Below are 16,418 nucleotides of genomic sequence, written 5' to 3' on the forward strand. Positions count from 1 at the left end.
ATTTTAAGTAATGTCAAAACCTCTTGAAGTTTGAATGCAGAAATGCTATGGGCAGTTATGATATTTTTGTACATTCTTTTTGGTAGAATCATAGTACAGAGTAAAATCATTGTTACGTATCACAACAGATATTGAGGCAGCTGTGGACACAAAAGTAAACAAAAACCTAGACTGATTTTTAAAAGTAAAAATAAACATGTCTTCTTGGTAGTTTTATTGTATCTGTGGTTTGTATAAGCCAAGGACAGAAATCAAAATGCAAAAATCTAAGAAATTCTTCATGGTGCCTCTGATACTGATGAATCCATGAAATAAATTTCTTCAATAAAGCTTTCTGAAATCTCATGCTCTTATTAATGGCATTAGGCAAAAATTAATGTCATCAGACAAAATCCTAATTATAAAAGAGATGTCTTCCTTATTGGAAAGTATGCCCCACCACACATCAGTGCTTGCCATTTGGTTGAACTGACATTAGGGGTTACATGATCATAGTGCAGCCTGGGAAACCTAACCTAGCTATTAAGTTCAAGAGAGAAAGGGTATGAAGAAATAAGAGACTTTAAAGATAGCTACTGTGATGCATGGTAACATGGTAACATTTCAAGGGAAAAGAGATTACTGCTTACCTAAGCCAAAATTTGATTTTTGATTCAACAAGCTAAGAGGATATATTTTGATTTGGCAATGTCAAAACATTTCCATTTGATCGCATATATTGAAATTAAATTTACTGAACAAAATATTCTTGATAATTTCCATAATCAATTGTTTTTTACTGCAGTTATGACAGATATCAGTAAAGAAAAAATTCAGACTGCAAGAATGTCTCATGACATAAACCCAGTCTTTTTTACCAATATATATATATTCATAAAAAGATTTTTTGTTTGTTTCTATTTTAAGCAGGTTTATCTTCTTCATAGGTTTATCTTCTTCATTCAGATAAGTTTTGTCATCTTATTTTAATATTTTTGCTATTATTAGAAAACAAAAGAAACTGAATCCAGAACTGAAGAAACAAAAGAATTACACAGAGCTTACTTTCAACATGAACAAGACCTGATTTACCAGAATATTGCATGTAAGTGTAAAATAATTTTTAGAAAGGTATATGATGAATTTTAGTACAACAAAGGAAAAATCTTAAATGTTCATTCTCCTGCCTTTAAAGGGAAGAGGTCTAAATTGTACAATACTATCATTTTCTCAAGTACTCATACCCTTAAGCTCTCAACATCTATACTGGAAGTATGTTGCAGTGATCATTTCGTCCAGCTATAATTTATGCGTTGTAATCATTCCTATGTAGGTGTGGGAAATGTATTTCAACACGTCGTTGGAGTCTGCAGCTGAGGGATTTGGCTTTTAAAAAATCTGTTAAAGAAAAAAAACAATGAACTGGAAGAGTGACATCTCCAGTATATGCTCAAGTCTTCTGCCTTCAGGGACTCCCAGCAACCAAAGCAGAGTGTATCCTGGAGTGCAGTGAGGATCTGGGACTCTCACCTTTGGACCTTTGGCAATTTGCTCTGAGCTTTCTAAACCGTTTGCCTCAGCTGCTTGCTACAGACTATATAAATGGAGGTCCAAGTCAGAAGGCTCATTCTCCCTGTGAGGCAGTAGGGAAGAGGTGAAGAGGGAAGGGACGGAAAAAGAAAGAGCAGCAAGAGGGTTCGGGGCTCACCATGGGCCCTGTGCAGCTCTTGCTGCTCTTGCTGCTGCTCAGCAATGGTGTTCTCACACGTAAGTATTGCCTTTTATGTTAGTGCTTTTTGCTGCTTTATTTATAAACCCATTAAAACAACAATAATGCAAAAATCAGCAGGACAATGGCTTAGAGAATTAGAGAAGGTACATGTAGCAAATATACCATCTCTTCCCTGCGTATGACTGGACAATCGTGAGAAGATCCCAAGTCACAAATGTCACTTGATGTCTTTTGATCAGATGTAATGTATTTTGCAACTTGTAAGGAATTCACATACTTTATTTTGGCCTAATTGTTTTTCTGTAGTGCAGTCCTTTTAAACCCCCATGGAGATAGTGGAGCCTGGAGATACCATACAGACTTATCCTAGCTGTTGCTATTTTGTGGCCCGTGTGAAGGTGGAGAGCAATAAAGCAAAATGTATTTGGCTGGCAATGCTGATGTTTGAAATACAGTTTGCTGTTAAAGGGACAGAGTCATCGGCAGTAGTAGTAAAAGAAGTAGGCCAGCAAAGGTTTTTTTTCCTAAGATCAGAAAAGATGGCCTAGATCAATATGGTGCTGTGGATTGCGAGCTATCCTTGCTTCCCAAGAAGGGGCTTTTTAGAATATGATGCTGTAGTGTTACTAAAGACTTCAGGAACCCTAAGGAGGAAGGTTAGCCTGGGGCCAGTTGTGCAGGTCTGGTTTTATATGCAGATCAAATTAATCATAAATACACCTTTATTGAATGAATATTCTGTTGTTGACTGCTGTTATACAATTTTAAAGGATGGACTTGTATCTAATGGTTATTAATAATGTTGTTATTCTTACTATTGTAACAGCAATAGTAGTATTAGTGTTGCTATTGCTGCTACTGAAACTAATGCTACATCATTTCTGTAGAGTGGTCAGCCTTCGAATTCCCAGAACAAAAACTTGGAAAATATGCAGAGAATATTGTGAAAAGTGCTGGAATTCATGTGTGATATCTGAAAGAATGTCATAGAATAAAATGAATGCAGCAAATTTAGTAGATTTTGTTTTATTTTAAATAGTTACGTGGGACATACCTAAGGCAGATTGGAGCAAATGTTTTTTCTTGACTTGAATAGGCTTCCAGTCAGTGTTCCTTTCCTCCAAAGAATGAACTCTCAACACTCAGAAAAGATTTAATAGCAGAAAAATGTAGTACTAATCATCAAAGTTGTCCTTTTATAAATGTACAAAAAGCAAAATATAGCCATTCATCCATTATGCAGTATATTTTTGTGCACTCAAATAGACTAAAAATTTTAAAGTAAACTGTATTATATGGTACATTTCATCTGTCTACCTCTACATTTTGTGCCCACCATTTATAAACTATTTCACATAACATAGGGCTTTTAAAAAACTTGTTAACATAGAAGCTGATCCTTCTCAGCTTAAATCAAAATAATTCAATTCAGTGACTTAAAGATTTTATTCTGAGGTCTTAGTTCACAATCCCAAGGCAGATACTACAGCTCCCTTTAGATTTGACTCTGTACTGTCAATGTTAAGAGTAGCTTTGTTACTTACATCAGTATGCCAAACTACATCAAGAGTTGGTATGAATTGAAAAGATCTTACAAAGAAAATGTAGTATTTCCATTTATATTTCTATAGCCTTTGTTTTATAGCTTTTCCAGCTTTTAATTCTTGGTTTTATTCTTTACAGAAGAAGAAACACCTGAAAGTGGAAATCCAGGATGTTCAAGTAAATGACTTCTTGCATCTGCTTTTGTTGTCTTATGTTCCTATATTAACTGAATGCATATCTCAAAGCCTGACTTTTCCTATTCTATAAATCTCTTCCTCTGAAATAACTGAAACAAAAGTGATGGCGATGTTTTGATATCTTTATTGCCATTTATTTTAGGTATTTAATTATCTATAAGGCTTAGCTCAAAGAATTTTAAAAGTTTCCTAAGATCAAGTTTCTAAACTTTTAAAAAGCTCTCATTAAGAAACTACTTTCCATTGTTTTGTTGATTTCTTTATTGTCAGGTGCGAATTCCTTCATCTAGAAATCCCTGTTTAGATATGAAGCTTTAGCAGTGAGGTTATGTACATTACACTTTACGTGAGCTGAATCTCACTTGTCATTTACCCTTCACAGTAGCTGCTAAACCCACAGAACTGCACTTGAATATCTAACTGAATACCTGTAGAATAAATCATCAACTCTGTCAGCAAGGACAGCAATTTCTTAAAACAAGACAAGACTCAGGAAATGCTGACTTTATGCACTATCTTTATAATGAACTCTGACTGGCCTTGGCTGCTTGGTTAGATACATAATGTTCCACCATAGGGTCAAAGTACTGAATGGGTTGTTTTGTTCTGTGTCTTTAGGATTTTTTTCCCTTGTTGGATGCTTTAGCACCATCTCCAGGCAACTGGGTTTATTTCAACTGCCTGAACCAACTCAAAGACTTCTGGGCTTCATTGCCAATTTCTTGTGTATTTTTGATACAATAAATTATTTGGTATTTGCATTTCCAATCTTATCATTTCGCTATTCCTTTTCCATTTATTTCTGTTTAAAAGCAGGAAATGAAGCAATAATTAACCTTTTGCTTTAGCGTATCAGATACTAGTGTTGCGAAAACTTCTGAGAATTTACAGTTAAGCAATGTTATGATCCAGGACAGCCAAAACTGACAGGCAAGGCACAGTGTTGAATTCTTTTATAGGAGTAATATTTAAAGGTTAATTAGATAATTTAATTCAGTTTTCAAATGTTTGTAAGATGCTGATTACTGCATGGTAGCTAGTATTAATTATATTGATTCTGTTTAGCAATTACATGAAATTAATCTCAGTTAAAACACTATTAAAGTTTGTAACACTTGTAAAAGTGATAATCCAAGCAGGAAATACAAGATTTATAGTACTGTTCTGTTCTCCTCTCTAAGTATGTAATGCTGTGACATAATGGGCAAGATAGCATTGCCATTGGCCTCTGACATGACAAATATTTTATAAAAGAGAAAGAGCAAGCTACATTCATGGCAGGTTAAGCCAGGCATAATATCACAAACTTGGCTGTGGGCATATGGGTTTATACCAAGAGGACTTTACCCTTTTTCTTCTATAAAAGTAGATGAGGACTCCAATATGTTCAGACAGTCACCAATAACCACAGAGGAGCAATTTAGCAAATGGCTTTTCACTCAGCATCACAACAGCTCACAGAGTGAGTTGCTCAGTCTAAACAGAGGGAAAAGTAACTTTTTGTTCAGATAGAATATGCCTAAACTGCTCTAACACAATCCCTTAAAGTGCCTAATCATCACATGTTTAGTTCAAAATTATGTCTGCAGTTATAATTGGAGTGAATTGGAATCGAGGACATCATTTGGCATATATTATGCATTCCAGACACCAAAAGAAGATCTTATATCCCTGTGTTTGACACAGAGACAAAATATTTTTTTCTTTATGTTTCTGTTACCACATTCATTCCTGCTTGTAGGGTTTAAAATTACAGATTAATTGCCTCTGAAAGCAACAGGGACAGATTAAACACAGGTGAAATTCATCCCTTTGAGGATGTTTTGGGGGCTTCCTTTGATAAAAAGAGAAACACCTCTGCAAATACTTCCTCCTCCCTTATTCTTGCTCATAACTGAGTGCTTTTGCCTTGTTCTGGGTGCTCTTCATTTAACTAAAGTTCATCCCCATTAAAAAGAGTCTACTCCAGTAAAATCTGCTGATCTACTAAGTGAGTTAGAGCAGATTGTGCTTCAGGAGAATCTGGGGTAGAAAAGTGCTCTGTAGATTCAGGTGAAATGATATTGAGAAATGCTGTTAGTTTTGCTGTTCTGTGTTTTTTTGTGCTTATTTGCTTTCAGTCTTAAGTCATGTGACTTAGATCGAACAGCTCCTTGCATTTGAATTATGATGGAAGAATCTGAGCTGAAACAAATAATTTTATTACCAATTTCAAAGCTACCATTTGATTGGTTTAATTTAGAAGAAATAAGGTCATTTTAAAAATAGTTCCACATCTTATGTTTTCTGCCATTTTTGTCATTTACTTTAATGGGACATGATTTGAAGGCCGGATGGGTTTATATTGTCACATCTCATCAAATGCCAGTGGACCTCAAAACTTATGCTTCCCCCACAAGTTTTGTCTTATGCTTCAGAAAGTGTCCAGCTGACGTGAAGACATTAGTTCTTTATCTTAAAGCTATTCTGTTGAAGGAAATAGTGGGAGGGTCCTCATGCTTCCTTTGTATGTGGCATTCATGTCAGTTACACAACACTAAGCATGTGTTGTAAGGATCTACATATGGATATCTTACCCAAGTCACAAAAGCACTTTTCTTTTTTTTTTTCCTCCCAACTGCAGAAGATGCAACCAGATTTAAACACCTCAGAAAGTATGTTTACTTATATGAAGCAGAAACATCGAATGGAATCACAGGAACAGCAGATTCACGAAGTGGTTCAAAGATCACTTGCAAGGTAGGAAAAGAGGAGTAAATACAACTGATTGGGACTGTGTACCGAATAACGTGGGAGCTGACAGCTGAGAAGCATCCTTCACTGTTTTTCCAAACATATCACTCTTCTGAAAGGCACCTGTCAAGACTCCTGAAAACTAAGCCCTCCCTGTCCCAGACAGAAAGCACTGAGGATGGTAGAAGTCCTTCATATCACGGTGCCAGTGCATTTCAATCCTAATCTGTCTGTACTTTAACGTGAAAGAGGGTGGAGACATGGTAGTTCAGTTTTCCTTAGCTCCCAAGCTGAGTCTACCAATGTTCATGAAACAATTCTAGAAGTTGAACTAAAATAGCTAATTGATGCCATGAAGACCACTTGATAGCCTGTGCATGGTAACAGTCAAGACAGGATCAGGGCTGTAGAAGTAAAAGGTCCTGTAGCCTATTACACTACCCAATATCCTTCTGTCTTACCCAAAATTTTCCCGTCATGGGGGGGGGTGGAGGTGGTTCTGAAATGGAGTAACTGGGGAAAATATTTTTTTATTTAGCACACACTGTTCTGACAGAGTCTGAACATTGATCAGTGTAATGACTCAAGTTATCATACAGTTATTCTAGTATTATAAATTTTCAGAACCTAAGTTGCTTGTTTACCATGTATATAGTATAACCATGCAAATATCTGCTTTCATATCTTCTCCCTCAAGTTACCTTAAGCTATTTAGAGTACTTTAGAATCTCCCAACAGCTGTTAGAAGGGTGATTCTGACACTTTACAAAACCCAAGGAATACCACATTTTCAAAACTGTAACTGGATGATCCTGGAAAGATGATAATGAAAAAAGAATAAACACGTCATATTTGTGTTTTCAGGTCGAACTGGAGGTACCACAGCTGTGCCGCTTCATCCTGAGGACAATGCATTGCTCCCTGAGAGAGACATTTGGTGTTGACACTGAGGGAAGGGCCGTGCTGAAAAAGTCAAAGAACTCTGAGGACTTTGCAAATGCCATGTCCAAGTAAGCAATATCAATTATCACCAATACTTGTAGCTTAGCATGGAATGGGCTGCAATGTTGCAGTCCACCCTGACTATATTTTCCAGGCATAGAACACATATCATGATAACATGGTAGATTTATAAGCTATTCCCACAGCAAAACTCTCCCTGATACAATTTAGGGCTAACTTGGCACAGTTCTCAATTGCAAGTAGAGAAGGGGTTTTTCCATCCAGAATTTTCACCTGCAATGTTTTTGTCCTTTATATAATCTACATCAGGAAACTGTTGGGTAGTCCCCTAATGGAGTATTGCAAGTTCCTTCTTGTAAGCAAATTCTCAAATGGCTGTGTGTAGCCATTTTAAGATCATTTCCCTTTGCTGACATGGTACAAAGACTGTGCAATAGAAAGGCATTTTAGACTGAAGTCCAGTTTTCCCGTCCCAATCTTTAATGACCTATGCAACTTATCTTTTCCATGCTTATCTGCTTTCGCAACTTATTGCTACTACTCCCTCCATCCAACTAGTCTCTAGTGCTTGTCAGTGCATATTTTACTCAAGCACCTTCATGCTTGTTTCAGTGCCTCAGTATTCACTCCATCTTGTTTCACAAGCCATAGATCTCAAAACAACTTGAGACAGTGTTAAAACATGTTTTTCAGAAAACTATCAAGGCTTTATTTAAAGACTGCAACTAAGTAGAGAATCCTTCCCATCATTTTGTAGCCCACTGCAGTAGTTAATAATTACCTCATTCTGAAAACTTACTAATCTCCTCTGAATTTGTGCACTTCCAGCTTCCAGTCTTTGCTCTTGATATTTGCTTGTCCTTAGATGACGTAGTAGCTGATATCAGAATGTCCTTGGTTAGAATTTTCCTGCTTTAATAGTAAAACCCTTTAATAGTGACAAGAGTGTATAGTAAATAATGACAGACCAAGATAAACATGATGGTTTAACTATAGCCCAGCAATTTATTGATAGCATGTTCTTCGCTGGGTGGCTTTAACATGGTTTCATACTAATGCTGAGGGTTTTTTGGGCAGGCATGAACTAAAATTCAGCATTCAGGATGGAACAAAAGTCAAACTGTATCCAGAGAAGGATGAACCTCTGAATGTGCTGAATCTCAAGAGAGGAATCATCTCAGCTCTACTTGTGCCAACAGAAACAGTAGAAAACATAAAAACTATTTCAATGGTAGGTGTTTTGAAACCATTCACTTTATTTCCTTAACAAATGGAAGAAACCTCACCTAGCAGAGTTACTCCTGAGCATCATTTTCAAAAGACCTGGAAACTCAGTTGAGAAAGGGTGCCTTTCAGCTAGATCAGAAAATTTCTGACCGTATGGATAAAGACACTGATTTCTTTTTTCTTTCTAGGATACTGTATATGGAAAGTGTGACAGTGAAGTTGAATTCAAATCTAGAAAAGGAAATGTTGCAGAAGATATTTCAATTAACAGGGACCTGAAAGCCTGTGACAACTTTAGTCCCATCAGAGATTATGTCAGCCCTATTGCCATTGTAAAGGGACTAGTAAGTATACCATTAAAAAATACATAAAATATTCTTCGCTACATCACTTAAAATGAGAAACAGCTACTGCAACAACTAAATTCTGTATTTATCTTCTTAAAGCTTAAATAGGTTATCTACACCCTTGCATTATATCAGGCTGTAGTTTTGTTGGCAATCAGAGAAAAACAGATGCAGAGGAAGAGTTTAATTACCTACTTTCATGTTCTTCTCCTTATTTTTTTAAAGGAGAGCTTTTCATGGGTGGAGTTAGTACTGTTCACTACATAATAACCTATCAGATTCTATCCAAATTTTCAGTTTTATGAGTCACAAGTTTCAGCATTTAAATTTCATGTGAAACATGGCGTCTACCATAACACTGATGTGTATATGATACGATGGTTTGGCATGCTGTTCAGGCTACCTGTTAATCCACAACGATCAAATGCAGTTGCTTGCATGAATGTTGGCAGATTTCTTCCTGTTATCATGGTACCTGTCCTTTTGAGTATTTTGCTTCAATAAAAATGTTAGGATTTCATATCATGCTAAAAACACATTTTCCGATTTCTGCCACTTCTACAGCCTGTAGAAATCTTTAAAATTTGTATAGTAAGAGTGAAATAAAAGGAGCATTACAAGGGGCCTGATCTACTGTAAAAATTACAAACCAGTTCTATGAAGGAGTCTTTTGTTGTAGGCAGCAGGGGATCAGTCATGAAGTACCTACTAAACCAAACACCTCAATAAGGCCTAAGGGAAAATTTCAGGGGGATTTTTGCCTGTGAAGAGACTCAAGTAGTCTCTTCAAGTCAAGATTGATACCTGCACAATTTTTTCTTTATGTGAGAATGATTCCAGTTATACACCTTTGTTTCAAATATTCTGTAACAGTTAATATCACAGTAAAACTGCAGCAGCCTTTAAAACTGTTTCCTTTACTAGTCAGTAAAACAACTGCCAAACTGTTTTACAGAACATCCCGTTATCTACCCTTCTAAGGAGCACTCAGTTCTGTCATTACAATATTGATGCAAAGAAAAGGCATATAAGAGATGCTGTCTGCAGTGAAAAGCACCTGTTTCTGCCTTCCTCATACAAGTAGGTTGCTCACTATTTATCATTAATCTTTATTTATAAATATTCATTTCAAATTGTGATGTATCACATTCTGCCCTGACTTCATCCCCAAATATGCATTTTGTTTTCAAGAAGGCAGGAAGCATGGCAACACTGCTCAAAGGTACCTGGATCAACTAAAGCATTGCATTTTTCTTTCTTTGCTAGAAATCGCTATGGTGTGATGACAGAGGTCAACCAGACACTGAAGCTTGAAGATACCCCAAAGATCAATAACAAAAATTTTGATGGAGGTATAGTTACAGTTCTCAATAAAACAAATACATGGACAAAATATAAATACAGGTTAAATACAGGGACACTTGTTTTTAAACATTGGATTAATTAAAAGATTAATAATGCTGCCGAAGGGACCAAAACAATTCATAATTTTAAATGAAGTTTGATCAATTTAGTCTGGAATAAGGTTGGGATATAAAATAGGCAAACCTAAAAAATGTTAAAACACTGTAATCTTTAATCTTTGTGTTTTCATTTTAATTTTGAAACTATTCTTTATAATTAAAATTTTATAATTTGCTTGGAAAGTAGTTTTATTGGAAATTAGTTTATTGAACCTTTTTAGCTAACCGTAATTTCTTATAATTAAAATTTTATAATTTGCTTGGAAAGTAGTTTTATTGGAAATTAGTTTATTGAACCTTTTTAGCTAACCGTAATTTCTTATGCAACTTTTGGCTTCATATGCCAAATACAAACAGTCCATGATTACTATATATTTGGTTTTGAAACACACTTTTTTTGACAGGCAGTTGTCATTCCTAGTCATAACATGTTTCTCCTAAGATTTACTCATTATAAGTTGGAAAAGGAAACTATGCTAAAATAAAAGGTGTTAAGGAATCATCTTCATCATTTTTTTTAAATTATGCAAATATGTATTATTCAACTTTTGGGAGTATTACACTTAATTTCTACTACATTATTTTTAGAAACTGTTCAGCTGTTAAACTTCATATAAATTATCTACATATTTTATCATACAAAATAATCTACAGAGTTTGTATTTATACCAAATGTATGACAGAAGATAAAAAAGAACATAGCTCCTTGATAAAGGCATAAACAATGCAATTGTTTTAATTGCTAGATGAATTGGAGGAGAAGGGACTTGCACTGGAAAGTACAGATGCCAAATTTCCCAGGCAGGGGGATGTTGTTCTGAAAATCCTTCAAGAACTGCAGAAACTTACAGCCTCCCAGCAGAACCAGCAGAGAGCAAGACTCTTTTACAAATTTGTTTCTGGGCTTAGAAGTTTACATAACTCCACTCTTGGCTCTCTTGTACCCAAGATGATGGAAACTTCAAGGTATGTTACAACAGTTCATTGTGCAAATACACGTCATGTCAATGTCACAAGAAGTCCATTCTAAAGCTGATGATTTGCTGCAAGTGGTTTTAACTTAGAGGTTAATTAGATGTAAAGAGTGTCTTTCAGAAAGATGAGTATTGTCGGAATTATCTAGAGATAATTCTCTAGGAAGAGTAAAACCTGTGGATTTCACATTTTGCCATCAGAAAAGCTCAGTTGTTAATTGGAACTTGAATATTAAATATATGAGAACAGTATAACAATTCAAATAGATCTGAAAGTTCTAGTCTTCTATGAAGAACTAATACTGTTTTGATCATTCCCTAACAAATCTTCCAAACTTATTGGAGAAACTGAGCTTAAGTGGGAATATTATACAGCCGGTACAGACTTTTTCTCCTCACCACCATCCCAAGTGTGTATGTCAGACACCATCCTGTGGATATGTTGTTATAGCCAAATATCTTTCATGCAGTTCTGCTCAAGGACAATGATTAATTCTAAACTCCCAAGTCTGACTTACAGTAAAGAACATGGTTTTGAAAGTGAAATTTTTGGAGACACGTAAGGGCATGATTCTTTGGTCTGACCCTCCCCTCCACTCTGAACCCTTATTCTTCTGTCCTAGCTGGTCTTGAGTCAATGTACACATATTTTATGTTGAGGGACTAGAGCCTCCATCTGGTTCAATGTATTGTATTAGAATACTTAAAATTGTGGGAAAGTCTGTTGTTGAGAAAAAAAGATATGTCTGTGTAATGATAGTATCGTTAATACTTTCTTGTTCATAGCTAAACATGTTGTTAGTATAATTTGTAAAACTAAGAAGCTTCTTTTTCATAAACAATTGTGTGATTTGCTTCCAGTCACACATAAATGTATGTAATTTATATTAAAACACCTTAACAAACCTATCAAATGTTTATTTCAATTGTGCAACATGCAGTGATAACTGAAAACAGGGATTTAGTTAATCAAAGTCATCTTTTTTCCTTTCAGTTCCATCACAGTTCAGGCCCTGGCTCAGTGTGGGACTCCAGAGTGCTATGGTGCAGTCCTTCAAATACTGAGAACTGGAAACGTGAATCCGCTTGTGGTAGACCTGGTCACGTATACCCTGGGACTATTGCCTTCTCCAACTTCAGAAATAATACGGGAAATTCTTAACATGGCCCAGTATCAACCAAGTAGAGCTTCTTTTTATGGCTTGAGTAATTCTGTTACTAAGTAAGTAATGACAGCATGTAATTGTACAAAATTACCTTCAGAAAACATTACAACGCTTAGAGTAAACCATAAGAGCAGTCAGTTTTTGAGGATTTTTTGTTATTCTCATGAATTCGCTCTTTGGGAATAAAACATAAATAGACATTTCTCATTTTCTCCTTTTGTTTCTAATGTGTTTCTCTATTTCTTTAGGTTCTACAATGAGAAGAGGACTGTGACAGAGGAAATAACAGATGTTGCAGACTTCATGGTATCACTACTTGGTACTGATTGTTCTGGGGAAGATGAACTCACATACCTCACACTTCGGGTATTTTTATTTCCTTCTTTCCTTATGCAGGCTATTATTTTAAATCATAGTACACGTATTACTCAACTTCTTTTGGTGGAGAAAAAATTGTTTATCCTTTTTCTGTGTTTTCATCACTGACAGGCTATTGGAAACATGGGTGCAGTAATGGAGAAAGCTAAACCCAACCTGAAATCTTTTCTGAAGACATGTATAAGAAATGAAGCTGCATCACTTTCAGTTCAGAAAGCAGCCATCCAGGCATTCAGGAAAATGACTATTACCGAAGAGGTAAATTGGATCACAAGAATTAGCTTAAACTGTCCTCAGTTCACCTTGACTGTTCACAGAAGTTATTGAATATGCACAAGCGTTGCCATTATTTCATAGCTTTGCTATCTTCCTTTTAGCTGTCTCCAGCTTTTGTAGAACTCTCTTAGTTTCCACACACATATCTGAGAAGTTCTGCAGGCTTCTGACTTGGTGGGTGTTGCTCCTTTGAGATGCAGTTGTTTGTATAGGTAGTCTCTGTTTCAATAGGAAGTTTAGATCTGTTCCTATTAGAGTGTCTTAAATGGAGTTTTACTTACTTAAATGCAGTTTTAATGAACTAAGTACTCCAGATTAAATGGATTTAACAAAGAAAAAATCATGTCTCTATTTTATATCTGCATTTTGTTGTCATTGTTATTAATAGTACTGGTTAGATTTATTAGTGACATTAAAGCACCTTCTACAGAATTGGTGTCATTAGCACTTCAGCTTAATATAGAGAAATTTTTTCAATATCAACAAGTTTCTGCTCTAAACACATGATTGTTTCCAGAGAAGACTTACTGAGTTTGGGAGTCTGGAAACACCTGGTGTTCACATCCTCAGATTCAATTTAATTTAAAGCATTTAATTTATTTTTATTATTATTTATTTTCAAACTAAGTTTTTAATTTTTCTTCAGCAAAAGATTTTGATTGCCGCTTTTTCCTAAATTGAATGACTTTTTTTCCAAAAATTGACAATTTGCTGCAGACCAGAACATTTCTGATTCCCAACAACCAAGTTCAGTGTTCTGAACAAAAAAGTAATCTGCAAGATATAGGATAAGAAAATCAGTTTTAATAAAAACAAAATTTATATGACATTTTCTATCAAAAGAAATTTTATCAAAACAGTTTCAATGAAGTATTTTTGGTCATCTCTAGAAATAAAGTATAGAAACAGTTAGGCAATCCAGAAAAAATTATATCCTGGAAATTATTTCACCTTATATATTCCCAAAAGAGTTTAGCAGTATCATCTACTAGTCAGCCCACCAGTGCAAACCTTTCTCTATTTATTTAGGACCGTTCAGCACTTCTGAAAGCATTCCAAGAAGGGGATGCACCTACAGACAAACGTCTAGCAGCCTATCTTATACTGATGAAAAACCCTTCCCCAAGTGATCTCACAAAGATTTTGAGAGTGCTCACAAAGGAGAAGAACGAGCAAGTGAAAAGCTTTATTGCCTCACACATTGCCAACATCCTAGACTCTGAAGAAGTAGGCATTGAAGAGTAAGTAAAACTTGATTGTATACTGGTCTCCTAGGAAGAACAAAGTTCTGACCGTAATTGCAGTACTAGTTATTTAACAGTGCATATTCTGATTGTTTATTTGTTTGCTTTCTTTGTTTGAACAAGCACATCAGCTGAGTAAATCTATGGCTTTGTCAGAGCAGTGCCAGCTTACAGTCTTTCACTTAAGTCTTTATTTTACTGTTAACACATGCAGAAAGCTAGCCGTTTACAATCCCCTCAGTTGTATGAATGTCTGCAAGTGTCACAAGAAATCCCTCAACTCAGACTAAATGAGGTTTTGGAATTTATACTATTTATACTGTTCAAATATATATTATATTTGTATTGCTATCCTCTTTCCTAGTCTAAAAAGCCAAGTTGAAGAAGCTCTGAAAGGAAACCAGATTCCAACAGCCAAAGATTTCAGAAAATTCTCACAAAACTATCAGATTTCCAAAAGAGTTTCTGTACCTGGAGTTGATCCCATCTCTGCAAAAGTAGAGGGGAATGTGGTATTTGATCCAAACAGCTACCTTCCTAAAGAGACTATGCTAAAAACCACCCTGAATGTGTATGGATTTGGCCCAACTGATATCTTTGAGGTACAATTCTCCAAAACTTCTGCGAGTATTCCACTGCTTGCTTTCTCGCTCCTGTTTTCTTGTAACAACATTCTCTGAATAATGTATTGTTTTTACAAGGTTTGGGAGAAATCTAAAGATGACTATGCTTACAAGGGGACTTTTATTTAATCTCAGTGGGCTTTAGAGCAAGCCATCCGTTTTATGATGTCACTTGCACTGACTGGATGGAGGACCCTGTTGGAGTTATTAAAGGCCTCAGCTAGGGTAAAATGAACCCATCTGTAACAAATTGACTTCATGCTAATGAATCATTACTGGCACACTGAAGTACTCATAGTAGGTTTTAAGTGAGACACAGCCTATGTTTAAGTTTTTTGTTGGGCCTCACCACAATTAGGTGTAAGACCTGGTATTCTACCTTCCCTTAAAAATCATAGACTTGTAGGATACACTTTAAATGAATTGTTTGTTCCCCAGAAAGTCTGTTTGTTGCAAAGCTCCAAAGAAGTAGGTAAAGTGTCTCAGTTATTGCATTGTCCTGTCTTTTTCAGCTTGGCTTGGACGGAAAGGGGTTTGAACCAACACTGGAAGCTTTGTTTGGAGAGAAGGGATTTTTCCCAGACACTGCAAGCAAGGCCTTGTACTGGGTTGATGGCAAAGTGCCAGAGCAGGTTTCCAAGGTGCTTTTTGACTATTTTGGTTACTCCCAGGATGGCAAGCAAGATCAGGTACAGCTTGAAAACATCCTCTGCACAACATGGCATTCCTATCTTTACACAATAATTACAGCATTTCCCTCTTTATTGGTTACGAGCCTTCTCCTTATCAGCTAAACTAGAAATCCTTAATGCTAGTTAACAATGTTTTTTTCTTAACTGTATGCGGGAGGGGCCTTTGTCTGGAAACAAATCTCTAAGAAGTGCATGTGCAGATTAGCCGACATGCATTAAGTAACTGTTCTAGATACATGGTCTTACAGGTTTCTCATAAATATGTTTTACTACTTTATGATTGAATTTTCAGGATGTCATGAAAGGAATAATGCTTAACCTTGAAAAATTGATAAAACAATTGGGCAACAAGGAAGCTCCTGAAGGAAAAGCATATCTGAGAATCCTGGGAGAAGAACTTGGATACCTGAAACTCAATGATTTCAAATTGCTGGGGAGCATGGTTTTAAAGAGTGTTAAAACTCTTCAGACTATTCCTGAAATGGTATGTTTCTGAGGCACCAATGTATTTTAGTAATTTGGGTTTTTTTCTACAAGATTTTTTTAAGATTTAGGTTGTCTTTATCTATTATGTAAAGAACAGGTATTTGATATCAGCATGAAAATAAAATTAGCTAAAATAAAATATCCAGGTTTAGTCTGAAGGACTCTGAGAAGCCCATGATGAAGCCACTTCAGTAACCAAGTCCTCCTGGAAGATGGTGAGAGGAATGAAAAAGCAAAGGTTCAGATCTTATTGTACGAATGAGCTATCTACTGGACAATACCCAAAATCTCAGTGTTGGCCATTATACTACTTCATTATATATACTATATAATGTTGGCATTTATACTACTGCATTTCTATTTATGAAAATATATGATAATATTAAGCAATAG

General features: G+C 35.7%; 1 protein-coding gene across 1 annotated transcript in view; it reads left to right on the plus strand.

The window, feature by feature from the left end:
* Nucleotides 1–1,602: 1,602 nt before the first annotated feature.
* The window catches only part of APOB (apolipoprotein B), a 38,053-nt gene continuing 23,237 nt past the window's right edge, over nucleotides 1,603–16,418 (plus strand). Inside the window, 16 exon segments of the mRNA XM_027777475.2 lie at nucleotides 1,603–1,746; nucleotides 3,395–3,433; nucleotides 6,077–6,192; nucleotides 7,051–7,196; nucleotides 8,227–8,380; nucleotides 8,565–8,720; nucleotides 9,679–9,803; nucleotides 9,990–10,075; nucleotides 10,933–11,152; nucleotides 12,155–12,382; nucleotides 12,575–12,692; nucleotides 12,816–12,962; nucleotides 14,010–14,221; nucleotides 14,589–14,826; nucleotides 15,360–15,536; nucleotides 15,832–16,023. Of these exon segments, the coding sequence (XP_027633276.2) occupies nucleotides 1,689–1,746; nucleotides 3,395–3,433; nucleotides 6,077–6,192; nucleotides 7,051–7,196; nucleotides 8,227–8,380; nucleotides 8,565–8,720; nucleotides 9,679–9,803; nucleotides 9,990–10,075; nucleotides 10,933–11,152; nucleotides 12,155–12,382; nucleotides 12,575–12,692; nucleotides 12,816–12,962; nucleotides 14,010–14,221; nucleotides 14,589–14,826; nucleotides 15,360–15,536; nucleotides 15,832–16,023 (2,412 nt within the window). The 5' untranslated portion in view covers nucleotides 1,603–1,688.

Source organism: Falco peregrinus, chromosome 7 (assembly GCF_023634155.1).
Source record: "Falco peregrinus isolate bFalPer1 chromosome 7, bFalPer1.pri, whole genome shotgun sequence".
NCBI lineage: Eukaryota > Metazoa > Chordata > Aves > Falconiformes > Falconidae > Falco > Falco peregrinus.